The 27,817-nt window shown below is 45.3% G+C and overlaps 1 protein-coding gene across 3 annotated transcripts in view; it reads left to right on the top strand.

Annotated features, from left to right (window-relative positions):
- Window positions 1-27,817, top strand: part of LOC147417524 (endoglucanase 25-like) — a 112,325-nt gene that overhangs the window by 43,354 nt on the left and 41,154 nt on the right. For all 3 annotated transcript variants that reach the window (XM_086507292.1, XM_086507293.1, XM_086507294.1), the window contains exons 4-5: window positions 15,828-16,066; window positions 16,838-17,054. In XM_086507292.1, coding sequence (XP_086363418.1) covers window positions 15,828-16,066; window positions 16,838-17,054 — 456 coding nt within the window. The remainder of the gene's footprint in view (window positions 1-15,827; window positions 16,067-16,837; window positions 17,055-27,817) is intronic.

The following is a 27,817-nucleotide window of genomic DNA, read 5'->3' on the forward strand; positions in this document are numbered from 1 at the left end:
GACACAAAAAGAGATTTCAGCTTTTACTCTCTTAAAGGAAAAGATGACTTCAGATCCAATCATTGTCTTGCCAGATCATAGGAAGTTATTTGTGGTCCAGTGTGACGCCTGCGGTAATAGCATTGGTGCAGTGCTAATGCAAGATGGCAGGGTAGTAGCCTATGAGAGTAGAATCTTGCAAGGGCCAGAAAAGACTATGCAAGTCTATGAAAAAGAACTGCAGGTCGTGATTCATGCGCTCTTAAGTTGGAAACACTACCTGCTAGGTGCAGATTTCGTTGTCCAAACGGATCATCAAAGCTTGCGATACTTCTTGACACAGGCAAAGTTATCTAAGAAGCATATGCGATGGGAAAATATCTTGTCCATGTTCCATTTTCAGATTGTGCATGTGGAAGGCAAGAAGAACGTTGTGGCTGATGCCTTGTCAAGGAAGCCACAAATTTCAGCTGTGTCAATTCCTTATCATCATGAACTTAATGATATGAGGGAACAATATGCAAATGATGAAGATTTTGCAAGGGTCTTCGAGCAGCAAATGGATGGACAACGTCATGAACACTATCTTCTCAAAGATGGGTTCATGATGATGCATGGCAGATTGTGTGTCACAAAGCCATTGCGACGCAAAGCTATGGAAGAGAGTCATGTCCCATCGTATGCAGGGCATCGTGGTATCGATGCTACAGTTAAAGCGGTTGAGACATTCTTCTATTGGCCTACATTGAGAAGAGATGTGGATGCCTTTGTGCGAGAATACCTAATATGCCAGAAGGTCAAGTTTGACAGGCAAAAGGCACCAGGGTTATTGCAACCACTACCTATTCCAGATAAACCATGGGAAAGTATTGCTATGGATTTTATCTTTGATCTTCCGAGAACGCAGACAGAAAACGATGGTATTTGGACCATCATTTGCAGATTCAGCAAGCAGGCTCATTTTATTCCTGTCAGGAAGAAGATAAAGCCAGATCAGATGGCACGCTTGTTTATGAGCTATATTTTTAAGTATCATGGCATGCCACAGTCGATTGTTAGCGACCGTGATCCACGCATGACAAGTTTGTTCTAGAGAGGCTTGTTTGAGAATGTGGGCACAACGCTCAAATTCTCTTTGTCATTTCATCCTCAAACAGATGGGCAGCCAGAAGAGGCAAATTCTACTGTCCTAGATCTGCTGAAGTGCTATGTGTCAGAGCATAAAGGAAAGTGGGAGCAGTATTTGCCATTGGTGGAGTATGCATACAATAACACAGTGCATTCATCAACTGGCAAGGCACCTTTTGAGATAGTTGAAGGTGGCAAGAAAGTTCCTCCCATACTGCATACAAAGGACAAGATATTTGAAGCAGATAAGTATGTTCAGGACATGATGAAATGTACAAGAAGGTCAAAGTGGCCTTAGAAAAGACTCAGGCAAAGCAAAAGAAAGCAGTTAATCGTCACCGTCGTGAAGTGGTATTTTCACTTGGTGATTGGGTGCTTCTACGCTTTGAAAAGGCAAGGCTAAAGAAGATGAAGGGCAAGGAAAGACTGTTTCCAAACCTCAGCATGCGTTACTATGGGCCTTTTCAAGTACGCGACATAATCAATGATGTTGCATATAGGCTGAAATTGCCTGAGAGTTGGAAGATTCACAATGCGTTTCATGTGAGTCTTCTCAGACCCTATGTGGGTGATGTGCTAGAGGATATGCCAGCTGAAGATCAGCCGAAAGTCGAGGAACTTGACGAGATCTTGGTCCCGGAACAAATTTTGGCACATAAAGAAAGAAAAGTGAAAGGCAAGGTTATCAGGCGTTACTTGGTGAAGTTCAGAAACTATCCACCAATGGATGCTAAGTGGATGGAAGAAGGTGAACTTACAGAGTCACCAACTGTGTTATCACTTTACCTTGAAGCCTTCGATTTGCAACCTACCTTGACCCCTTGAGTTTCAAAGCTACTTGGATTGTCAGTGTGACAATGGCTTCTGAAAGAAATGATGTACATGGTATTTAAAGTGAGCTCAAATCAAATACATGCTACATGAATGTTAGAGCTGTACAGATTGTCAGTTTGGCAATTGCTCTTACGGAATGTCCAAAAGTATGGTTAGTGCTATAGAAGTGAGTATTTCTTGTCAGTTTGTCAAGGATACAGTAATTGCTTCTATTAAAGGGTACATGTGTAACTGCATTCTTAAATTGTCGGTTTGGGTATGCTCGAAAGTGTTACTACATTCAACGTGTACTAAAAGACAGTGGCAAAATGCGTAGCTACCATTTTGTCATTGGAAAGTTAATGACTCAAAGCAATGGCAGAGTGCGAAGCTACCACTATGTCATTGGAACAGGGTTCACACGCAGGCAATACATGTGTCGACGAGGTGTTGAATACACCAGGGTTGACAATGAGCATGTATGTGTCGTGCATGTGTCGACAGGTGTTTAATACACCAGTCAAGAGGGGAGTATGTCACCAGCGTGCGACTACTATCTATCCTTTTTGTTGATTTCTTTCTTATTATTTATTCATTTTCACTTTTTGGAAACACCCCTCGGGAAATCTAACTGCCCTGCATTGCATAGCTAGTGTGGAACTGTTCAGAGGGAGTCTAGGCCTGAGGGCAAGAGAGCACTAAGGTTGGACAAGGACTATGGTTAGCCAAAGTGGGGTCATTGACTCGCCAAAGTGGAATCCGGGTTTAGGGTTTTGGCCTTAAACGGACCCTAATACCCCCAGGAGGTTCGGGGACGCGAGGGGACCGCTGTACAGGTGATTTGGCGCATTTTCGGGGCAGAAAACAGAGAATTCAGCGTGCTGCAGGTTCTCGCCAGGTTTTGTAAAGTGTCCGAATGCGTCGGGAAAGTCATCCAATGCATGGGGATACTAACTGTGAAGGGTCCTAGTACAGTTATGTTGCCGAAATCGGGCCAGAATAGTTGAAATTCAGCCAAGACTGTGCCGGGCAGCTTGTAGGGAACCACATCTTTTATTCCCTCTGTTAAAGAATAAAGAAATACCGAAAGGGGCGCCTAATTTAGGGGCCAGTCTGGTGTCGGTCTTCTCATACAGGTGCAATCTAGCAGCCTGTACCCCTTTCCCCTTTGTTGTGTCTTGAAAGTATAGGTAAAGTGGGCGACAAATTAAATGGGTGAAAGCAAATAAAGTTTAAGTCTAAGGTCTACCGCCCTTTTTGGATTGAACATGCCGGTTTCATAAGAACCCAAGATCCCCAAGAACCCAAGTTCCTCGTGAACCCAAGACCCCAAGAACCCACAAGAACCCACGACTTCAGTGGATGGTCATCACTCGAAGCGGAATGGATTCTTCGCTTGGAGGTGATGAGCATGAGAGAGGCGAAGAAGAATTTTCCCCACCAGGAGGTTTTTCCGACCCTCCCCCTTCCCCATCTACATCAAGGATTGCGCTAACTCCTATGGAGGAGTTGGACCAGTTGTTTCTGGAAAGAAAGTTAGAACGCGAAGAAATAGAAGCAGAAAGAAAGGCCTACGAAGAAGAAATGGCAGCCATAGATCGTGACTACGTAGAAGAAATGGCAGCCATAGAGCGTCAGTACGACTTGGAAGAAAAAGAAAGTCAAGCAAGATTTGATCGCGAGAACAAAGCAAGAATGCAAGAGATGTTGCGACTCTTTTCTCCAGTTCAGGCACAGATGCAAGAGATTCGGGAAAAGGAGACTCTCTCAGTCTCTTCTTCTCCAAAGCATGACACACAGGATTTGCATGATGATACGCATGATGATTTGAATGCCAATGATTTGCATGATGATTTGGATGTTCATGATGAGCATGATGATTTGCATGATCAAGATGTGATTTCTCACAAGCATGATGAGTTGCATAAAGAAGACGTTATTGTTCACAAGGATGATGAGTTAGTTGATGCTTTTTCTAGCGAAGCTAACCTCGTTGCAGATTCGATCAATCACGAAGAATCGATCTTGGCTCTCGAGTCGAGGTCCAAAGAACCCCCACAGGACGATTCGATCATTCAGGAAGAAGCGATCTTGGCTCTCGAGCCTAGGTCCAAAGAACCCTTACAGGAAGTATTATGTGTTCGCATGATTGATACTCACGCATTGTTCGAGTGTTTCATTCGTGATCGTTTCCTATATTTTAGTCAACGTCTTTATGTGATCCCTTTTCCTAGGCATGACATATTGTACGTTGAGCACGTTTCACTCATGAATGAGCACGAATGTATGCGGATTGTTTATGACAAGCTGAAAAGTATGCATTCAAGGAAGTCACATGCCATGTCTCTTCCTTGGCACGACACAATGGTAGAAAGAGCACATGAAAGTATGAGCACCAAGCATGGGCATTTCCGTTGTGAATTGCCACAGTTGATTGCTCTAGATCAGAAGAGAAAGATTCGATCTCATGGTTTGCGTATGTGTGGTGAACGGTTTGGCACTCCGTCTCTTTGTTCATCTACATTGCATGCACAGTCTATTAGGACGACAAGATTTTTTGCACTCACTTTACATGGAATGGGTATGTTCATGTTTTTGTGTTGGAAGTGGTTTCAGGAATTTTCAGCCATGGAGATTCTTGAAGAGGAAAGAAGCATGACTCTTGACGAAGTTGAAGCATCGAAGGAGCCACAAAAGACTGTCGCTTTCGACGCGGCCCAAAGAAGCAAGCGTTGCAGACCTTTATGAAGTTCAAGTACCGCACGACCCACACATCAGAGTGGGCCGGCGAAGAGTTCCTTCCAGGATTCCGGATGCTATTGGCGATCTTCCTCGACGCCATACAGTTCGGTATCAGTACCTCACTTTGAAAAGGAGGGGATGTCACGTGACACATCCAACTTTTTGTGTCTGTGGACAAGCTACAGCACGACAAGGGTTCAGTCAGTCTAGTCAGTCTAGATTTAGAAGTGATCTGGCACTTTTGTGAGTCTATTTGTAGACCGTGCATGCCCAGTCTCTTAGTGTAGAGGATATGGGTAGATGCATATCCTCTGGTTGCACACAGCATGATCATAAGCATTCCCATCAGAATCCATCAGGGAATTTTTCCTGTGCATTTAGCCTATTTTACCTATTTTTGACATTTTTCACTTATTATTTTTAAGTGACTTTTGTCGGAAAGTAGGTAGGGCAAATTGAGTAAGTTTGTATATAAGCAAACCTAGACTAGTACTAATTGGCAGAAGAGGCAATATGAGCACCTTGCTCAACATGCAACTTCTCAGCAAGACCAACCCTGGCGACAACTCTGGCGTTTTCTCTCAAAAGAAGGCCTAGTGTTTTTGCACTAGATCAGCCAGCGTTTTTGCACTTGCAGATTCCCGGCGACAGTAGACAGCAGATCAGTCCTAGCGTTAGCAATTTCTCCGCAAGGTCAGTTTTCAGCCCTAGCGTTTTTGGTTTGTAGATCAACCTCAGTGTTTTTGCAGATCTTCGCAACAGATTCAGCCCTAGAACCAACGTTTTCAGTTTTCAGCAGTCAAGCATCACAGTAGAACCCCCGAACCTCGCAGATCTCACCTTTCCGCAGCAGATCCTCGTCGCACGGTCAGATTGTGCAAGGTTTACAGTTTCAGCCCTGAAAACGTAGATTTCGGCATCTGCGTTTTCAGCGCGTCATCGTTGCATTGTGTCATCGCCATCGTCATCGACATAGAGTCAGAATTCAGCAGATACAAGTTTTGCAGATTTCAGCCCTTAGCGTTTTCAGATTTCAGCCCGTCTCGTCGTCGTCCTCATCGTCGTCGACATCGTCGGCAAGTCCAAGCATTGAAGAGATTTGTGCAATCATAAGTAGACCACTCTCGCCATAGAGAGTGGGGCCTTCGGAGGAGGGGTTTTACGTTGTCTCTGGTGTCATATTTTTCTTCTCTCTCTCTCTCTCTTTCTCAGTCTCATGCACTTCCATTCACAGTGTCCATTCACTTTGTTTGTGTCCATTGCACTCTCTCATTAAGAACGGAAGGGTCTCCCTTCCGTAAGTAAAAGGAACCCTTGAGCACAGTTTGGAGCACTCATCTTGAGCAAAGTTCAAACATTCATTCTGCTGCACCTAACAGACGGGTTGAAATCTGAAAATGCTAATGGCTGAAATCTGCAAATCTTTATCTGTTGAATTTTGACTCTATGTCGGTGACGATGGCGATGGTGACGATGCGACGACGACGCGCGTGAAAATGCAAATGCTGAAATCTGCGTTTTCCGGGTTGTATCTGCAAACTACGCGGGATCTGACCGTGCGGCAAGGATCTGCTGCGGGATGGTGAGATCTGCGAGGTTTGGGACTTATATTGCGGGGTCAAACTGCTGAAAACTGAAAACGCTTGTCTACTTGTTGGTTCTGTCGCGAAGATCTGCAAAAACGTTGGTTGGTGTTGCTGATCCAAAAACGCTAGGCTGAATTCTATGCTTGGGGTGGAAATCTGCTAATGCTAGGTCTGATCTGCTGTCATGCTGTGGAATCTGCTAACGCTAGGGCTGATCTGTTGTCATGCTGTGGCCGGGGCTGATCTGCAATGCAAAACGCTGGAGGCTGATCTTGATGCAAAAACGTTGGGCCTTCTGATGGCTGAAAATGCTAGGTTTACAGTTGGTGGGGGATCTTGCTGAGAAGGTGCCTGTTGAACGCGAAGTCCCTGCTGCCTCTTCTGCCAGAAATGCTAGCGCTAGGGTTTTCTTATATATGTCATTGGCCAAACTGCCCTACCCAGTTCCCAACAAAAGTCACTAAAAAATAATAAGTGAAAAATGTCAAAAATAGGGAAAATAGGTCTATGCATTGTAAAAACGCTCCTGATGGATTCTGATGGAAATCTGATGATCATGCTGTGTGCAACCAGAGGATATGCGTCTAATATAAGTGTCTAGATATGCACGGTCTGCGAACAGACTCACAAAAGTGCTAGAACACTTCCTAATCTAACTGAATTGAACTGAACCCATGTCATGAAGAAGCTTGTCCACTTACACATTGGGTTAGATGTGCATGTGACACTCGTGCTGATCATGTTCTTGCAAAACTACTATATCAGCCCTACATGTATTTACATAGTGCCAAGTTAGTCGCCATTTATCAAGGTTGCATAACCCACGCACATTTAAATAGATGCATCAGATGTGATCAAGCATGAGAGATCATATGTAGAAAGGCAACAGAACAGGAGGAACTATGTAGACATGCCCATGTGCACGTCTTCTTCTACCGCATTTGTGCAAGAGCCAATGTGTTGAGTCATTGCGAAGCAGGTTTTCGCGGGATTCAAATGTGGTGTAGAAGTCTCACCAATGAGTACATCTTTATAAGAATGCATTGCTTTTTCCCATGGGTCAATCAACGTACGATTGTCATTACATGGAAGCTGCTTGAACGATACATTCTTATTTGTATTCGTAGGTGGAACATAATTACGAGGAGTGCAAATCTTCATCGTCTTTTTGGGTACCACCAAAGCACCAGTCTCGCTAGACCCCACATTTTTACCCTTCGCAGCATTGCCCTTGCTCGGGGCTGTAGACTGCGAAGGCTTAGCTTTCCCTTTTTCCACATTGGGAGTTACATTAACAACCAAGCTTCCATTTTGCTTAGCCTCACCAAGAGATTTGCCAGTAGAAACAGAAGCAGGTGATTGCAAAACTGGTTCGGGATATTCAGAATATGCCCAAATTTTCCACATCGGAAACATGAATTTGCAAACTTGCCCCATTTAAGTTTAAATGGGCGCTTACCCACCCATGGGTCTTCCGAATCAACCATGAGGCCTTTCGGTGTAGGTCTGTCAGTGTCCCATAGAATACAGAACTTGTTGGTATTCGCATCGAGTTTCGGGAGACATACCACCTTCCCGAGTTGTGCAGCAAAAGCGGTAGAAAGTGTCTCCATGTGCGGAAGAAATCCACTATTTCCACCCACACCGGACGTTTGTGGCGAATAAGACTTTGATAGCCCTTGGTCAATGCCCACGACAGGACATGAGTTCCAACAACAAGTTCTTGGCATCAATATAATCTGCCAAAAGGACTTCATAAAATCCTCGAGCATTAAAGTAAACCCCCCGGACAGCGTGGCGTTTGAGCAAAAAATCAACCCATTGCCCAACATCCTGTGAAGTAGGCATCTTTCCCGGGGAAAACAGAATGATTGCATTCGCATAATGCGCAACCGGATCGATGAGTTCTTGCACAAGAATGCGAACTTGGAGAGGAGGAGGAGGAGCATTCCAGGCTTTCCGAGCTTCTTCAAAGTCCTCATATAAACAAGCTTTGATCTCAGACATGGTCTCCGAGAAGCTTCCCATAGCTTTGCAACGCTTAAACACACACAAGGAATCGAACATATAGCAAAAACACCTTACTCAAGGAGGAAACACCTAAGAAACTGTCACGGGGACGTGGCAGCTGTTAACTATGTCATGAGGACGTGGCAACTGCTAACTTTAGTTGTTGGTTTCTTTCCAATGGGTTTTGTTTTAATTTTTGAGACCCTCTTTTTAAAGTAGCAAACGGTCGGACATTGTATGGCCAATGTGAACGATAGTTTCACCCGCAGACGGGAAGTGGTTGGCACTGGAATTTGTATAGTAAGAGGATGTCTAGGCTTAGAGCAAGATTATATAGGTCCCCCTGTCGCACTTAGCAAGGTAGTGGATACTAGGAAGTGAACTCAATAAAGGCATTAAGTCAAGGTGGGACTACCAGCAGAAAATATCCGATAGTTGGGCCACATTGCACTTTTGGATGCGGTCCCAACGAGGATAGATGGTCAGATGACCACAGGGACCACAACGAACTCATTTCCTAAAATTTAGGGAACTGCTATTTTGGGCCGCGACATGTGTTCGCGTCATTACCTCCGGTATGACTAGGGGAACACTTTTCAACTCTGCCGCGAAGTCAACTAGGCGACCAGTCGGGAGATTTTTAGGCGGCAACCCCGAAACAGGCAAAAGCTTGTAAATGCGCCAAGTGGCACATTTCTGTGCACTTGCCTCATGCAGAAGAAGTGGCACTGAATTTTAAGCTGGGAAGAGGCCTCATTTGCATTTTGTCACAGGTTAAGAGCTATGGAGTGCTTTCTTTCCCTCTCATGTACAGTGTGGTGTTAGGAGTGATTGCCCTGCACGCTACCCACTGCTCTCTCTCTCCCCTACGTGCAGTTATGTGATGCCCCACAAGAGGGCTCTTCATTTGACTGATGTACAGCTGTGTGGGTTCATGCTTTTGTGCTGAGGCAAGAGCCTCCTTGAGCAGGAACAAGGGTAGCTAGCTGCTACTCCAAAGCAGGCACCGGTGAGGGTCATAACCTCACCGTACAGGTGCAAATTCAGCGCTGTGTATGCGCAGAAAATTGACTGTTTTTCAGCCATACAGACGCCAGAACCCTTGGGAATCATGCCCCACTGGCAGAGGATAGGTAGGGGATTGTTTGGGGCTGAAAACGGGGCAAAAGCCAGTAAATACAGCGAGCTGAATTTACTGTTTTTGGGCTGGAATCAGAGGGTATACGCCAGTAGAAGTGAGTTCTAGCAGGGGAATTGATTTCACGCAAGTTTTGGGGCTGTTATGTTGCCGAAATTTGGCCAAACCATGTAGTATCTAGAGGGATACAGGTAAAGGATTTCCAGGACTCTACTTTGTAATTTACCCTCTCAAAGAATAAAGAATACCGAAAGGGGCGCCAATTTTGGGGCCTACAAGTTGTCGGCGTTTGCTCGGGGCATTCTAGCTTCCGAGCCGTGTGTGTATTCAAGTGTTAATACCCGTCACAGGTTTCCTTTGCACGTTCTCTCTGTGTGTGTCTAAAGTAAAGAATTTCGGGTGAAAGCCAACGCCTACCGCCCCGCGGGCCGGTTTCAAAAACCAAGCACTGTCAAAATTCCTGTAACACTATAGCTTTGTACAGAGACCGCAAAAACAATTACATGTATCCACAACTGACGAACAAGAAGCTGCACCTATTCCTAGCTGTACAGAAGTCCTGCGAAGTTGGAATTCTGGCCTGTACTGTGACCACTTGCAGGTATATACACTCAACAAGCGCACATACAAGTGCGTACAACAAATTCTGAGCATGCTACACAGCTCACTAGATGGCGCAGGTGCAGCTCGTCACCAAGCAACAGAGCTCGTCACTATACAACAGAGCAGCAGATGAGAAAACGTACTTAGGGTTTGTGTCGGCAAGAAACCAACAGCACAGGCCTGTTCGTGCTGCAAAGAACCCTAGACGCAAAGGGTTGCAGGTGTGCAAAAAACCCTAAACACACAGAACGCGTTGCAGGGAACCTATTGCGCACACTCTCAACTCTCTCTCTCTCTCTCTCTCTCTCACACACACACACACACACACACACACACACACACAAGAGAACTCCAAGAGAGAGAGAGAGAGAGAGCTCTCTCACACACACACACACACACACACACATTGTAGATACTAGAACACATCATCGTACACAACACACACAGACACACACACGTACACAATGATCAATAGACACAAAGACAGAGACACATAGGTGGACAAGGTTAGGTGCAAGCTGTAGCCTCTCAGACGCATAGTGAGATCTCACAACGCACTATCAACTGAGCAGTTTGATTATTTAAGAGGTTTTGCATCAACGGAATATGTCACGTTATATATATCTTTGCCTCCTCGATTCTTTGCTTGGGTCCATGGAGATTTCCTTAGACATTCTTGAGGGGTGGGGCACTATGTGTCGACATGTTTCTCCTGCAGATGTTTATAGGATGCCATACTTTTCTTGGTCCATAGAGTGCACCTATGATTAGATTTAGACTGCAGACACTACATGATATCTGTTATAGTTTTTGTCACGTGCCCACTTCACTCGCGCTACGTGGACAAGCTACTGCTACAGTCTAGCGTCAGTCTTAGTTAGCTTACGATCTAGCCTGGCATTCTGTGAGCCTCTAGAAGGACGTGCATGATCAGGCAAGTCATAGTTGCATACGAGGCCTCACTTGCATAGTTAAGTCACTTAAGCATATAGGCATATGAACAATCACTTAAGTCATTTATTAATAAGGGACTTTGACATGACATTTGTTAAAAGTAGGTAGGCCAAACGGCTAAATGTCACGTGCGCACTTCACTTGCACCACGGGGACACGCTTCTGCCATAGTCTAGCATCAGTCATAGCCTAGCTTAGGACTGAGCCTGGCACTTTGTGAGCCTCTAGCAAGACGTGCATGCCTAGGCCGGTCACGCTTGCATACGAGGCCTCACTTGCATAGTTAAGTCACTTAAGCATATAGGCATATGAACAATCACTTAAGTCATTTATTAATAAGGGACTTTGACATGACATTTGTTAAAAATAGGTAGGCCAAATGGCTAAATGTCACGTGCGCACTTCACTTGCACCACGGGGACACGCTTCTGCCATAGTCTAGCATCAGTCATAGCCTAGCTTAGGACTGAGCCTGGCACTTTGTGAGCCTCTAGCAAGACGTGCATGCCTAGGCCGGTCACACTTGCATACCCTCTCTTGCACAGTACAACCATTTCAGCATGAGCATTTTCTGCCGCCTTAACCACCTCTTATAGGTCATTGATTTATAAGTGACTTTTGGAATTCTTTTTAAAAATCATGAGTTTGTTGGAAAAGTAGGTAGGGAAAATTGCTAAAGACCTATAAAAGAAACCCATTGGGCACTCAATAGAAGCAGAAGGAGGCAAGCACCCAACAGTCAGGCAGCACCTCAGAGGAGCCCTAGCGTTTTCTCAAGAAGGAGAAGATCGGCATTTTCAGCCACTACCACCAGCGCTTTCAGTTTTTCAGTCTTAGCTTCGCCGCGGACCGCAACTCCCCGTTGTAGTTCCTCGCCGCATTGACCAGCTAGCAGTAGACTAGCCTGGCGTTTTCAGTTTTCAGCCAAGACAGCCAGCGTTTTGCATTTTCAGCCAGATCAGCCTAGTGTTTTTGCATTTCAGCCCAAGTGCGACTCGGCGGTTGCAGATCCAAGCCGCAGTGCCGCAGCAGTAGTAGATCCCCATCAGGAAGCCTAGCGTTTTCAGTTTTCAGCCTTGATGCCGTCGTCATTGACACCATTGTCGTCGTTGACATCGTCATTGCCATCCAGCCCCTAGCCTCGTAGATCTCACCTACACGCAGCACATCCTTGCCGAATCGTCGAGTCAGCCAGCGTTTACAGTTTCAGCCCACTGTTTTCAGATTTCAGCATCAGCGTTTTCAGCGCATCGTCGTCGAGTCGTCGTCATCGCCATCCTCGTCGATGTAGTGTTAGCATTTAGCAGAAAGTCAGCATCTTCCAGACTTCAGCTTTTCAGCCCTACAGTTTTCAGCCCGTCCTCGTCATTGTCATCGTTGTCGTCGACATTGTCGGCAAATCCATTGCATTTAGACCATTGTACCAGATTTGTGCAATCTATAGCATAGACCTCTCTCGCCATAGAGAGGGTGGCCCTTGGAGGAGGGTTTGAGAACCGCCTGGTGTCGTATTCTTCTCTCTCTTTCTCTCAGTCTCAGCACTTCCTAGCGTATTCATTGTGTTTGTGATCATTGCACTCTCTCTTTAAAGGACGGAAGGCTTTCCCTTCCGTAAGTAAAAGGAACCCTTGAGCATAGTTCGGAGCACTCATCTTGAGCAATATCAACATTCACTTCCGCTGCACTTGACACTAAAGGACCTATAAAAGAAACCCTCTGGGCGCGAGTAGAAGGCAGAGGAGTAGTAAAAGAGCCTCTCAGCAATACCAGCGCTTGGGCAGCCATCAACCAACGTTTTCTCTAGCAGTCATCAGTGTTTTCAGCCCTATGATCGCCATCAGATTTCAGCCCTTAGCGTTTTCGGCATAACCTCGTTGCGGCTGCAGTCCTTGCTGCATTACCACCAGCGTTTTCAGATTTCAGCCATCTTCATCTTCAGCATTTTCAGTCCTCAGCCCAACAATGTTCCCGGCGATAGCAGATCAGTCCACAGCCTCGTCGTCGCCTTCATCCTCGTCGTTGTCGCAGTACCAAGTATCGCCAACAGTACCCATTAGCACCGCAATACAAGTATTCCTTTTCGTCGTCATCCTCGTCGTCGATGATGAAGTACCCTAACATCTAGCACCCCTTGCGTTTTGGCTTGGCTCTTGCCTAGCTCAGCGTAGGGATCATGAGGACCTTCGTGTCCTTAGCACCTTCAATGCCCAAGTACCCGCAGTATCAAGCATCGAAGTACCCATTAGCATCTCAGCATTTAGCATCATTGTATCAACATTGTGCAAGAAATGAAGCAAGTACTTGCTCTGGCAACAGAGCAAGGGGGCCCTTGAGGGTGGTTGGGACCCGACATGCCGTGTCGTCTCTCTTTTCTCTCTCTCCCTCTATCGCTGTGTTTAGTTTAGTCTCTTTTCAAGTGAGGTAAATTGACCTTGTGTTTGTACGGAGTACTAGATCCGAGCTAAATCAAACACTTCCGTTGCACGTGACATTGGTATCAGAGCTCTGTGCGTGCTTTGACTTTGCAAACTAAAGGGAAGAACCACCAAGAACCCAAGCAAAACCTAAAGAATCTCTCCCAGTTTTTTCCTCAAAGAATCTTCGTACCTTGATCCCGGACTTAATAGCCACTCCCGCCCTTAGTCCATCACGCATCGCCGTCTTCATCGCTGTGTCTTTGAATAAAGATAGACATCGGATCCACGAAAATCCAGATCTTGAATACCAAGATGTGTTTGCCTCCTATGCGGATATGGAAGGAGTTGGAGAAAAGATCCCTAACCCTCTTCTGCATTCGTATCCACATTCGCATTCGCATGTAGCGTGCATCCACTTCCGTCGACAAGAAACCCTTGGAAATACCTCCGAGCACCCTTACCTTTCAGCTTCACCCACAATGTTTTCATGACAAGACTATTCGAGTGGTAGTACTTGACACAAGGCAAAGCCAGCACCAAGGATGGTATTCTACGACAGTAGTAAGGTTGCCTAGCAACTCGTATGGTCGATGTTAATCGCAGCAATACCTACATCCGCAGTATCCACCCGTTTGGAGGAGTTTTCATCAGCTTATGCATCCAAATGCATCAAAAGCATTCAACATCAGAAGTACAAAAAGCATCCAAGGTAGAAGTTTGGCAGTTGTGCCTCGCCTTTAACAGGGGGGGATGTCATGTGCATCAGGCAGGTCATAGTTGCATACCCTCACTTGCACAGTTAAGTCACTTAAGCATATAGGCATATGAACAATCACTTAAGTCATTGATTAATAAGGGACTTTGACATGACTTTATTGAAAGTAGGTAGGGCAAATGGCTAAAGGACCTATAAAAGAAACCCTTTGGGCGCAAGCAGAAGGCAAAGGAGCAATAGACGAGCCTCTCAGTAGCACCAGCGCTTGGGCAGGCATCAACCAGCGTTTTTTCTAGCAGCCATCAGTGTTTTCAGTCCTATGATCACCATCAGATTTCAGCCCTTAGCGTTGCGGCTGCAGTCCTTGTTGCATTATCACCAGCGTTTTCAGATTTCAGCCATCTTCATCTTCAGCGTTTTCAGTTTTCAGCCCATCACTGTCCCCGGCGATAGCAAATCAGCCCACAGCCTCGTCGCCGTCATCGTCGTCATCGTCGCAGTACCAAGTGCCTCCAGCAGTACCCATTAGCACCTCAACAGCACCGCAGTACAAGTACCCCTTGTCGTTGTCGTCGACGACGCAGTATCCCAACATCTAGCACCCCTTGCGTTTTGGCTTGGCTCTTGCCTAGCTCAACGTAGGGATCATCAGGACCTCCGTGTCCTTAGGATGGGTGTTCAAAGTTTGGGCGGACGTAGTGAACCTTGCCAGTGGTGAGTCACTTACAAAAATAGGCCAATGCCTCATTTGTAGAAGACGACCTCCATTGGTAGAGTGCGAGTGGTCAGCCCGTGAGGCTAGGTGTGCACTAGGTCATTGCGAGGAGGTGAGGCCGGGTGGTATGGAACGCTAGTCTAGCTAGGGGGTGTTGTTGTATGGTGGCTTTGGTCAGGTGGTTCGTCCAACGCGTGTTCATAGGTGGTCCAGTTAGCTAGGAGATCCTCTTGCCATAGTTACCAGGAATGGGAAAACGGAACGGGAACGCGGAACAAAATGCCATTCCCTGTTACGAATACTCACGTTTGAAACACGGAACGGGGTTTCGGAACGGGAACTTGGAATGGGAACGGGGAATGGAGACCTGAAAACGGCCATTCCCTGTTACTATGCCTCTTGCTTATTCGTTTCATAGGGGTTGGTTGACGTGGAGAAGCCTCTCAAATCAACTGTTGCATTCATTTTTGCAGCAGTGAATGAGCCTGCAATCTGCCCTACTCAGCCAACTTCTGGCCTCTAGCCTTACCAGAAGAAGAGGCCATGGCAGCCAGAAGGTGGATCCGAAGCAAAATGAGCCCTCATGATACTGTTTACGTACATTTTCAAAAGCAGAGCTATTTAAGTAACAAGTTGAAGTTTCAAGCTCATTATAGATGCCGTTGTCCCAAATAACTATATGGAAAGTGTTCTGTGCATCAGATAGAGTTTGACATGCATCTTCATTGATGCTATTTAAGTAACAAGTTGAAGTTCCAAGCTTATTATAGATGCTGTTGTCCCAAATAACTATATGGAAAGTGTTCTGTGCATCAGATAGAGTTTGACATGCATCTTCATTGTGGATATACATTTTTCTGAATGTAGTGATGATTATGATTTGCGTTTGCTCATGTTTTGGTTGATTTATGGGGCTAGTATTGTTATGATGTTACCTTAGAGAAGCTAACTCCATGCTGTCACAATCAGAGGTCAACTTTCAGTGGCTAAGTTTAAAGCGTTTTTTTAACCTGATTGATTCATGAAGGTTGGAGTTGGCAGTGGCCTGGATAATAATGATCATTCTTGTTGGGAGAGACCTGAAGACATGGACTATGAGAGGCCAGTGGCAATATGCACCACTTGCTCAGATCTAGCTGCTGAGATGGCTGCTGCCTTGGCAGCTTCATCGATTGTGTTTAAAGATGATAGGAAATACTCACAAGTATTACGACATGGGGCAGAGGTGGTGTACAATTTTGCAAGGCACAGAGGGAGGAGAGGAAGGTATCTTCAGAACTCCTGGTTTCTTTTACTATGCAAAAATGGGTGTGACTTTTTATTATTCTACTATTATACATTTTTGTTTTAGTCATGGAAGGCTGCATTTGTGTTTCCAATTTTGTCTGAGGGAGCAAAATGTAGACCATAATGAACTTTACATCAATTTTAGAGTTCTACAATCATTTGAGCATACCTTTTGTGCATTTTTCTAATAAAGATTTTGATGATAATGTTAGTGAAACTCTGAGAAAGCTCACTTCTGACGTTTCTGCTCATTCTTAAGCTTTCATCATTACATGTTTTTAGTGTTAATTTAATATGATATTGGAAGGTTGCATGGGTCCTCTTGGATTGAGCTCTCGCCGTCCAACTTCCTTAGCACATCAACAGCTGGATTTCATGTCAGGATTTGAAGGGCATGGACTGCTGATCAATAAGAAATAGCTAGTCAGGACTATTTATAAGATCGGTGTTTATGTCCTATTTGTTACCGAAGACTTTATCTTACCATCTGTGTTGTGTAACAAAATTTGAGCACCATGTTTGTGTCATAGGTTATATGTTTTTACTTTGGGTATTTCTGCATTGTATCTTTACAGTGTAAATCTTGTCGACGTTTGTTGTCACACTTCTATAGGGAGGCTCCACAAAGTGAGGATTAGATGGCCCAGTAATCATGTGAATTGTGGTAGTTGCAGTGATTATGTGTTTGAAGCCCATGTGGACAAAGTAAATAGGTGCTGTGCTGAGATTATTTCTGCACTTGTTTTGAAGGTATAGCGCAGCTGTGAGCGATGCTGCCCATTTTTACAACTCCACTGGTTATTGGGATGAATTCATGTGGAGTAGTGCATGGCTTTACTTCGCCACAGGCAATGCTACCTACCTTAACCTTGCCAGCAGTCTTGAGCTTGCCAAAAACGCTCGTGCTATCCAAACTTCCTTGGATACACGTGTTTTCAGCTGGGATAACAAAGTTCCTGGAGCCCAGGTCTCTCTCTCTCTCTCTCATAGAACTCTCTCTCAGAAAAATGTCATATCTGTAATACGTGTATAGAAATCCCCAGGGATGTAAAAGAAGCCTGTCTCTTGGGGTGCTCAAAGCTGTATACATGGTGTCATGGCCATAGAAAAGTAGAAGGTCTAGGCCTCTCTCTCTCTCTCTCTCTCTCTCTCTCTCTCTCTCTCTCTCTCTCTCTCTCTCTCGCTGCCCAGCGCTGCTCCCGCACCCGCTCCCCCTCGTGCTGCCCCAGCTCCCTCGCGCCCTGCCGCTCTCTCTGCACCATGCCCCCCTGCCTCCTGCCCCCCTCCTCTTTGCAACCCGCCCGCCGCCCTCTTGAACCCTAAACACCCACAACACCCCCCCCCCCCCCCCCCCCCCCCCCCTCCCCCCCGTGTCGGCGTAGAGAGAGAGAGAAAGGTAGCGTAGAGAGAGAGAGAGAGGGAGAGTTTTCAGGCGTAGAGAGAGAGAGAGAGAGAGAGAGAGAGAGAGAGAGAGAGAGAGAGAGAGAGAGAGAGAGAGAGAGAGAGAAAACAGGTGGCGTAGAGAGAGAAAACCGATCTGTGTCCGCGTAGAGAGAGAAAGAAAAAGGTGGCGTAGAGAGAGAAAACCGATCTGAGAAAACCGATCTCTGTCCGCGTAGAGAGAGAGAAAAAAAAAGGTGGCGTAGAGAGAGAAAACCGATCTCTGTCCGCGTAGAGAGAGAGAGATCCTCTTCCTCTCTCCTGTACCCCCTATCCCCCCCCCCCCCCCCCCCCCCCCCCCCTTTTTTCCTGTCGCGGCCTCTCAATCATGAGAAAGCCGAATAGCAAGGATGACCCGGTGGAGGATGCTGAGCGAGTCCATCTGCAAGAATAACCGCCACCTCTTAGGTACTATTAACGGCCTCGACGCACGCGTGGCAGCACAGGAAAGCACGATACGTACACTCGAAGATCGCGTGAAGGCCCAAGATGAGGAAATCGCGCTACTCAAGAAAGAGCTTGCAGAGGTACGATCGTAGAATGTCCTCGAAGAGGGAGAACTTCAACCCTCTGCCATTGAAGAGCTTAACACGATCAAGGAACAAGTACGGGCCATCAAAGAAGGTGGGGAGCAACAAAAAGAAATGACGACCTCGTGGGTAGATGTCATCACAAAGACCCAGCAGAAAGCAGAAAAGGCCGAAAAATGGATCGAGATTGTCAAGAAAGGGAAAGGCAAGGAAATAACTCCCACCCCCACACCAACCATTATCAACCTGACACTCGAAGAGGAGCAAAGGAGACGTGTGCGGGCCTTACACGTAAGGGTATGTGGCCTCAGAGACCAAGATAATGTAGACAAAGAGGTGAAAGAACTCATGACCTTGGTGGGGGTCAACGAGCAGACGCATACAAGGGCTTGGAGAGTGGGCACTAAGAAAAGTGGGAGCAATGGAGAAACCTCCAAGGAAAGGGCACTCATTCTCCGCTTCCCCTCCATGGAAGCGAAGAAAGACTTCTTGAAGAAGAGAGCGACTCTAAAGAAGACGGGCATCTTTCTTGGAGATGACCTCACCCTCTCGCAGATTGCTCATATGCAAGAGGTAATGCCGGAAATAAGAGCAGCAAGGGAAAAGGGGAAGATTGCCTTTTACAGGGATGGAAAGGTGGTGATATTGGAGCGACGCCCCGCATGACGGTGCGAGACCTATGGGACCACTCTAAAGATGGCAACCTGGAATTGTAACGGGTCACTCCGTCTTGATGTAGGGGCCTTTGAGGATAGCTTTATGGGGAGAGACATCATTTTCTACTCTGAGACGCATCAAGCACCGGGACAATCCATGCCACATGTGAGCGGATATAGATGGGAGACAGCCTGCAAACAAGAGACCAGATCGGAGCATCAAGGACGGGGCTCAGGGGGAGTGGCAGTTCTATTTTGGGAGGAACTGCAGCCAATGATATATATAGCACGCAAGGATGAACAGGCTAGGTACATGTGGGTGAGGCTTAGGGCAGAGACGGGCAGATACCTCTACATTGCTATTTGTTACTTTCCTCCTAGTACGTCAGTATATGCATCACCTAGAGGACAATCTCGCTTTGCTATTTTGGATAATGACATATGGGAGTTTTCCAAGGATGGTGACATTCTCATACTAGGGGATTTCAATGCTAGGACTGCCCACCACCAGACAATATTTTATGATACTTCTGAAGAGATGCTCAGGGAGCTGGACGTCACAGAGATGGGTCTATCCAGACTATCACAAGATGAGGAATACACTGAGTATGGTAGATACTTGATAGAATGGGAATCGCACACAGATTGGCCATTGTGAATGGCCTACAAAGATTTTCAACAGCTGGAGGTTTTACTTGCTTTCCACACCGACATGGTGCAAGCACAGTGGATTATGTTATGGCCCAGCCAGGTCTCATCCCATTCTTTCAGGATTTCATGGTGGGCACTAGGCCAGTTGGAGTAGCAATTGATCATGCGGAGTAGCAATTGATCATGCTATCGTGTCTTTCACCCTGACCTTTCAGTTCAGCACAGCTCCATTAGGTGGGGTCCCCATACACACTCGGTATACCTTCATGAGGGAGACGGATTCTGTGTATATGGATGAGATATACAGGCAGCTATGCACCCAGGACCCGGGACGGCCACTAGATGAACTCACTCAGATTTTGATAGAGACGCTCCATGATGCAGCATCAGAGGCATACCCCCACAGCCAGCCCACACGGAGACGATCTGGGAACATGCCCTAGAACAGTTGGTATGATGAGGAGTGCAAAGAGACGAGGATCAAACTACAGAGGGAAGTGCTCACGGGTATTACCACACATCGACAGTCACGGATTATCTTTCGCCGCCTAGTGCGACGAAAGAAAAGGGCCTATCTATCTCAGCTAGAGCGGGATCTATATCAGCTATTTATAAGTTAGGACTCAAGCGAAGCATGGAGGCTATTCCACGAGCATTCACCACCACCCGCGGTCACGTCCACTGAGACATGGGGGGAGTATGCCACATCTCTCTACACAGCATCAGGGCAACCACCTCTGCCGGACCCACTAGAGACATGCCCAAAGACATGTTCTTTCTTTACTGCCGAGAGGGTAAGGAAAGACATTGACAGGATGAAGACAAGGAGAGCGCATGATCATGATGGTCTGGTAGCAGAGCACTTCATCCATGCCAGGGATATGCTTGCAGATCTCCTGGCTATGATGTTTAATCGAGCCATGTATGAAGGCTTCTCGGAGACCTGGAGTATGTCTACGATTGTGCCTATTTTCAAGTCAGGAGATCCCATGATTCCTGCGAATTATCGCACCATCATGGTTGGCCACACATTAGCTAGGTTGTATGCATCCGTCCTTGAGCAGAAGCCGAGTAGATGGGCAGAGCGCGAGGGAATAAGAGCACCAGGGCAAGCAGGTTTCAGGAGAGGTTTCTCCACTCTTGACCAGATTCTGACACTCAGAGCTATTATTGAGGAGGGTAGACACCATGGCAAGAGAATCTATTGTAGCTTTGTGGATTTCCGCAAAGCTTTTGACACAGTGCCGAGAGCCAGACTTATACATAGACTACAGGACATGGGTGTGCCTACAGAGCTGATATGGGGTATTCTGGCTCTATACATGACAGTGATGGGACGGGTACGCACCATTGAGGGAATGTCTGACATGGTCCACTCCACTATTGGAGTAAAGCAGGGATGCCCACTATCCCCGACTCTTTTTGGGATGTATGTGGATGAGTTTTCAGACTATGTAGAGCGGCAGGGAGACAGGGGGGCTCAGCTAGCAGGGACATGGATTCCGCTGTTACTATATGCTGATGATATTGTGCTGATTTCAGACTCCCCAGAGGGGATGCAACGTCATTTGGATGCTCTGCATACATTTGCTCGTGACAGTGGATTGTCGATCAATCTGGGAAAAACCAAGGTTATGGTGTTCAACACCACACCACAGTGGGTCAGGAGGTCGGCACCCACATTTATGTATGGCCAGGAGACTGTGGAGTACACAGATGCATATACCTATCTAGGGGTAGTATTCAGTGGACCGGTGTTTTCACTGAGGAGAGCATCAGAGACTAGACTGACAAGAGCATATGCAGCTTTGGGAGGACTGGAGAGGATGTGTTCGCAGGTTCAGTTTCAGGAACCGCGAACAAAGCTATGGCTCTTTGACACTTGGTCCATTAAAACTAGGGCCTACACCTATGGGCCTAATTCTACCTGGGTAGATTACTTTAGACACCTGATCAAATATCCACTGATTTTGTGATACTTGGACATCATCTATTACAAGGGTTTCCTTTGGATTCTCCATTCCAATGAGAAAGTATACTTCAATCACTTGAAGATCTTCGGCCCATTTGAGTCTCTTCATATTTAGTTATAAACCTTCTAACTCTCCCGTATCAATGAAGAAAATTCCACCAGATCCTGACCAGCTGATCCTCCAAGTGGAAGGAGAAAATCTCTTATCTATCCATTTCATCACGCTTTTCCGCATTGTATAGTGTCGGGATAGACAAGCCCTCATAAACCTAATGTTGAAATCCATGGATTTACAGTAGGCATGATGGAAATCTTCCTGCAAAGATGGGGATAATTCTCTCTCTTTTCAATTAATTACCTCTTCAATCTCAGTAGACCACCATGGGATCTGGTAATACAGATGGATGGAGATGTATGGAGAGGCCTCTGGTCTCTATGATCGCTCGGATGATTCGGGCTTCATGCACGGTTTACGGGATCTCCCCAGAGACAGATACGCTCGGCTTGCCCTCGAGTCATCTCGACAACTAGCTCTACAAGGCGATACAGCATGTTGGTATGGACAAATGGCATCATGGTTCCAGTCGCATGGTCTCAATATGGATAGATTACCTCCGCTTCAATACTCCTTGGATGCACCCTCCTTGTCTCTCACACGGATAGAGATCACCAGGCTCATACGTCAGGATCTGATTCAACTAAATACCAGGAGCACATGGATACAGCCGACACAGGAGTTGGGCACGAAGATAGCCTTCTACAAAGAGCATCTTCTCCAACTCACGGAGGATGGCTTTGTGACTAGGCCACCATACATGGATACACACTTATCTCATGGGATAAGATGTGCTATTGGACAGATACGCACATCCTCACATCAGCTCCAGATCGAGACTAGCCGATTCCGAGGGGTGCCGGTAGGAGCCAGGATATGTCACCTATGTAACTTAGAGCCAGAGACAAAACTACACTACACATGCCACTGCCCGGCATACTATGAGATACGCGGATGCTTCCACTGCTTGTTCAGAGAAGGGTTTGGACCTTTTTCTAGAGTCATGAGATACAAGGATCAGAAGTGTCTCGGATTGTTCCTGCTAGAGCTGCGCAGACTTAGGGAGAGCTTGCCGAGGACATCAGGGGAAAGACAGTCTCAGAGACGAATCACAGAGTTCTTTACACCAGACAGAGGAGAGCAAACGGAGCAGTCATTACAGCCTACTCATACTAGAGGTACACTGTTTGACAGAGCCACTGAACTTGGTAGATCGAGACGTCCACGACCTCGGGGGGTCTCCCACTACCGACGAAGGTTGCAACAGAAGATACAGATCACTCTAGCTCGACATGCAAGACGCTCAACCAGAGTTCTGACCATGGAGGAAGTCGATGAGATCAGACAGCGACTGATGAGAGATTTCATCTGAACCCACAAACCCCCCTCCCCCCCCCCCCCCCCCCCCCCCCCCCCCCTTATTCCCTTTCTCCTTAGTGCCTCAGTGTTTTAGTGTTAGTTCTTTGTAACTTGGTAACTTTGTAACTTGGTAATTTCCGTACTCAGACATGGTACCAGATTCACCAATTGTAACTTTTTGGTCTCATAGGTCATTTTGGCCTTTTGAAGACGTTAATATAACATTTCATTTCATTTCTCTCTCTCTCTCTCTCTCTCTCTCTCTCTCTCTCTCTCTCTCTCTCTCTCTCTCCACACACACGCGCACACATGTATATATACATACATATATATGTGTGTATATATATATATATATATATATATATATATATATATATATATATATATATATATATATATATATACATACATACTCCCTCTTCAGTGTTCTTGTTGGTGAAACTACACACACACATATATGTGTGTGTGTGTGTTTTGCGAAGAAAAGGGGCAGATTTCTATTACTTCAAACATACCTTAGAACGCCCAAATGGTGCGGATTCTAAGGGCAAGTACATCACTGAACTACAAAGCAAGCCTGAAGGTGACAATCTGGAAATTGTAAAAACTTGATACCACTAGCCACATGGAAATTGTAGAAAATCATGTGTGTGTGTGTGTGTGTGTACAAACAGTTAAGCAATTATGTCGTAAGATGCGACGACTGTGCTAACACTTAAAGACTGGAGAAAAGCACGAGCATCAAGTGCCGATTCTAAGGGCAAGTACATCATTGAATTACAAAGCAGGCCCGAATGTGACAATCTGGAAATTGTATAAACTTGATACCACTAGCCACATGGAAAATTGTAGAAAACTGTGTGTGTGTGTGTACATATAATTAAACAATTATGTCGTAAGATGCCACGACTGTGCTAACACTCAGTGACTGGAAAAAAGCGTGAGCATCAAGATTCTTCTCCACCCACTACCACTTTTGACTCAACCACCTTGTAAAGTGACTCCACCCACTTTGTAAAGCGATTCCCATTGCCTATCCCCACAAAGTACGTACATGGACTCCCATGGTCACCTACCAAAGATTATCAATCTCTGATAAAGCATAGGTGTCATGTTTGGGTTGAGTTGGTAGATTTCCCATAATACTTATGTGAAGAGTTGCTGGAGATTACAGTTGCTTCAAGAAAAGTAGTCTTTACTTCTCGACATAGTGACAATAAAAACAAATTTTTCATTTTATGGGGCATAGACAAAGAAAGGCCACCAGCTTTGGCTATTGACGTTGAAAATTTTAACACTAGGTTTGTGTTTGAGCCACGATAGTGGCTTGGCACCTCATTCTATAAAATTGGCTCTATGACTATCTATTTTTCAATAAACCGTGATCATAGGATACCATTTACCCCAAAAAAGTGTAAAATTAAAATTTTTAATTTTCTACAAATAGTAAGAAGCCACAAAACTGGCTTTTAAATTTCTTAGCGTATACGTTTTTGAGGCCTAAAACAAGCCGGCAGTTTTTTTTCCTAAAAATAGTATATGCATATATTCTCATTGTATACATATCCATGTATTTTTAAAAAAAGTTTCAATGTGCTTTAAAGGTTTTTAAGGGGTTTACATGGGATATCAAAATTTTGAGTGATTTTTGTTCGATTGTACCTAAAAGATGGCTCTTTAAAAATAACAATTTTACATGAAATTATTTATTTCTATTTTTTTAAACTCCCTACGTGCCTTGAGAACCAATCCCTGAAAGGTTTTGATGATGTTTTTTGTGATCCATGAGAACAAGAATTTACAAAAAAGTTGCTTATAGCCACAAAAGTGGCTCATGCTCACACAAGCCTAGTGTTGAAGGTATGGGGGCGCGGTACTTTAAGTTAAAGCAAGGAGTGTTTGTGGGGGCTTGTTTTGCTTGCCATAAATTTGGTCATATGGCATGAGAATATCCAACAATGTTGAATGTTGCATCCCTCGCCACCTTTTGTTGTACCTCACAAAGAGGTAAAATTTACTATGATGCATGATAAAGATGATTTCAAACAAGTCATCGTAAACAAAAAAGAGCATAAAGATAAAGGAAAAGCAATAGCGCTTTCCTATGATGAACACGTCAGCCCTTCCATTTCTGCAAATAAGGAAAAAGGGAAAGTGACATAGACAAGAAAGGCAGTCATGCCTCGTCCTCAAATCACGTTTTCACAAAATTGGACAGCATCCAATCATGTTCCAGCTTCTTCTTGTGGTTCTGCATCAAAGTTATGGTCGAATATTGTTAGAGGTGACGCATCAAGCATGGATTTGGGCACCTAGCAGCATACTTCTTTAGTGAGATGTCAGGGTTTGATCAGGTGGAGGTGATGTTGGAAGCTTGAAGAAATAGCTCTTTTGTACATAGCTTGTAAATATCTTTTTACTCTACTATTATTTTTAGAGCTCCAATCAAATGTCTTTCCTAAATATCAGAGGCCTCTGTGATTTGAATAAATGGAGGCGTTTTTGGCATTATGTAAATACTATGTATCTGCATATTGTCTGCATACAGGAGCATAATCTGCATGCTTTGACGTAACAGATTGATCACTTTGCTGGTTATGACATTTTCTACGCTGGCACGCAGGACTTTTCTGGAATAGCTATGCTAATCAAGCATGATTTACAGCTAGTCGTGGCGCATAATGACTACTCAGGCCGTTGCTTAGTAGTTTAATGTTGTCTCTATGGCCAGGTTCTTGAATTTGCCACTATCTATGCGCCTCGATGCTTTACACAACGTGCACAATTATAGCGAGAGCTTCTTCATTATCCTTGGCTGCAAAATGCTTTTCTTTATCATGGTATTAATAATATCCCTGCATTGCAATACAGCTCTACCGGTCGCATACACATGCTTGAATCAGAGCATACTGCATGGGAAGATATGACAGTTGAGTTGGGATTATTAGATCTCTGGGCACATCCGAATAGTCCTCAATACACATCTAATCATAATGCGTTAATATATATGGTCCTGGTTGGATAGATGGTATTTGCTTCATGCTGGTCAATGGAACATTATGTATACAAAGTGTGGATAGACAGATCCTTGTTGTTGTTCATCACGCACCTTTATGGTTGGGTTTGTACTTTGACATCATGCCAAGAGATGAGGGTTGGAATGCTAGACCTTGCTTGCTACAGCTGAATAGCAATTACTTCCAACATGAACAATTTAAAGAAATGGTTTTGCATGCCACAATTCCTCTTTATCATCAAATCTATGAGGATATAGACGTTGCATGGTTTCAATTTGTTCAACGTGTGCAAGCTGTAGTCGCAGATTATGGAAAATCCTACACGCATGACATTCGTGTGGCAGTAAAGGAAGCCAAACATATTTGCAAATCACTTGCTGACAATGCGCAATATCGGCCTCTTACTGAAGTGGAGTTAGATCATTTGATGGAGGCATAAAATGTCATTAAGATTAATGATCAACGCCAATTAGAAAGTGGATGGCTTGCTTAAGACATGAGGCATTGTTAGACAAAGGTTGTTCTTCAAAGCAATTTTTCAAAAGTTTGCATAATTTCAGTCAAATAGAGAACATTTTCCGCGTAAAAAAAATCTGATGGTCAATGGGCTCAAAATATGCAAGAGGTAGCGGATACTACTATTCAATACTTCTTAGCATTATTTGATGCACACTGTGATAATTTTCTGATGTTGCAGAAGATCGCATGGAACTGCTGCAATGTGTGCATCCAATCATTTGTGAAGCCGACGCATTGACTTTAGAGGCCCCTTTTACAAAAGAGGAGCTGAATAATGCTGAGTTCAATGGGAAAATGGAAAGCACCTGGTTGGGATGGTCTAACATTGGAATTTTTGCAAGCCTTTTGGTCTATTCTAGAAAAACCACTTTTGTTTATGTTCAATAAGGCATGGGAGGACAGATGTATGCCAGTGCGAACCCTCTCTGTCGTGCCTTTATTCCCAACAAGTGGAGTCGGCTGCCCACTGTCACCTAAGCTAATGGGTTGACCCCTCCTCCCCCTCCCCCCCTCTTCCTTTTTGCACTGTTCCAGGGTCAGCAATGGAAACCACACCAACTTGCAAGTCTTCCCCACTGGTCACGAAGGCAACTTTCATGGTCACGAACAAACAAATAACACAGATGGAAAAGGTCATGGAGTGGAAAGCGGAGACGGAAGGATAGTGGAAGGAGAAGGCTAGCCATTTCCAACTGCTTTTCAGTGGATGCAAGCAATGGAAAAAGGAGAAAGAGGACTTACATGCAGAAATCCAAGCACTCAAGGCGGACTCTCAAGCACTTAAAGAGGAGGTTCCGGCCCTCAAGCGAGAGCTTGCCGATAGAGCAAGCGGTGGACTTGAAGGAGAAATCCAGCCCTTGATGATAGAGGAACTCAAAGTTATCAAGGAGCAGATACGGATGATCAAGCAGGAAGAGAAGCAAAATGTAGCAAAGACATCCTCGTGGGTGCATGTGATCACAGAGACACAGAAGAAGATGGATAAGGCCGAGAAATGGATAGAAGTCGCCAAGAAAGGGAAAGGCAAAGAAACGTGATCTATCCCCACTCCGGGTGAGAGTGAGGGCAGAGACAGGCAGATTCCTCTACATTGCTATATGTTATTTCCCTCCTAGTACGTCAGTGTATGCATCACCTAGAGGACAGTTCCCCTTCGCTATTCTGGAGGATGACATGGAAATTTTCCAAGGATGGTGACATTATCATCCTAGGGGACTGCAATGCTAGGACTGCCCATCACCAAACATTATTCTATGATACTTCAGAGGAGATGCTTAGGGAGCTCGATGTTACAGAGATGGGCCTATCCAGACTATCACAAGATGAGGAGCACATTGAGTATGGCCGATACTTGATAAACATGGCGATTGTCACCAGCGTGTGACTACTATCTATCCTTTTTGTTGATTTCTTTCTTATTATCTATTTACTTTCACTTTTTGGAAACACCCCTCGGGAAATCTAACTGCCCTGCATTGCATAGCTAGTGTGGAACTGTCCAGAGGGAGTCCAGGCCTGAGGGCAAGAGAGC

This window comes from Adiantum capillus-veneris, chromosome 30 (genome assembly GCF_014529385.1).
Source record: "Adiantum capillus-veneris isolate H3 chromosome 30, ASM1452938v2, whole genome shotgun sequence".
Classification (NCBI taxonomy): Eukaryota; Viridiplantae; Streptophyta; class Polypodiopsida; order Polypodiales; family Pteridaceae; genus Adiantum; species Adiantum capillus-veneris.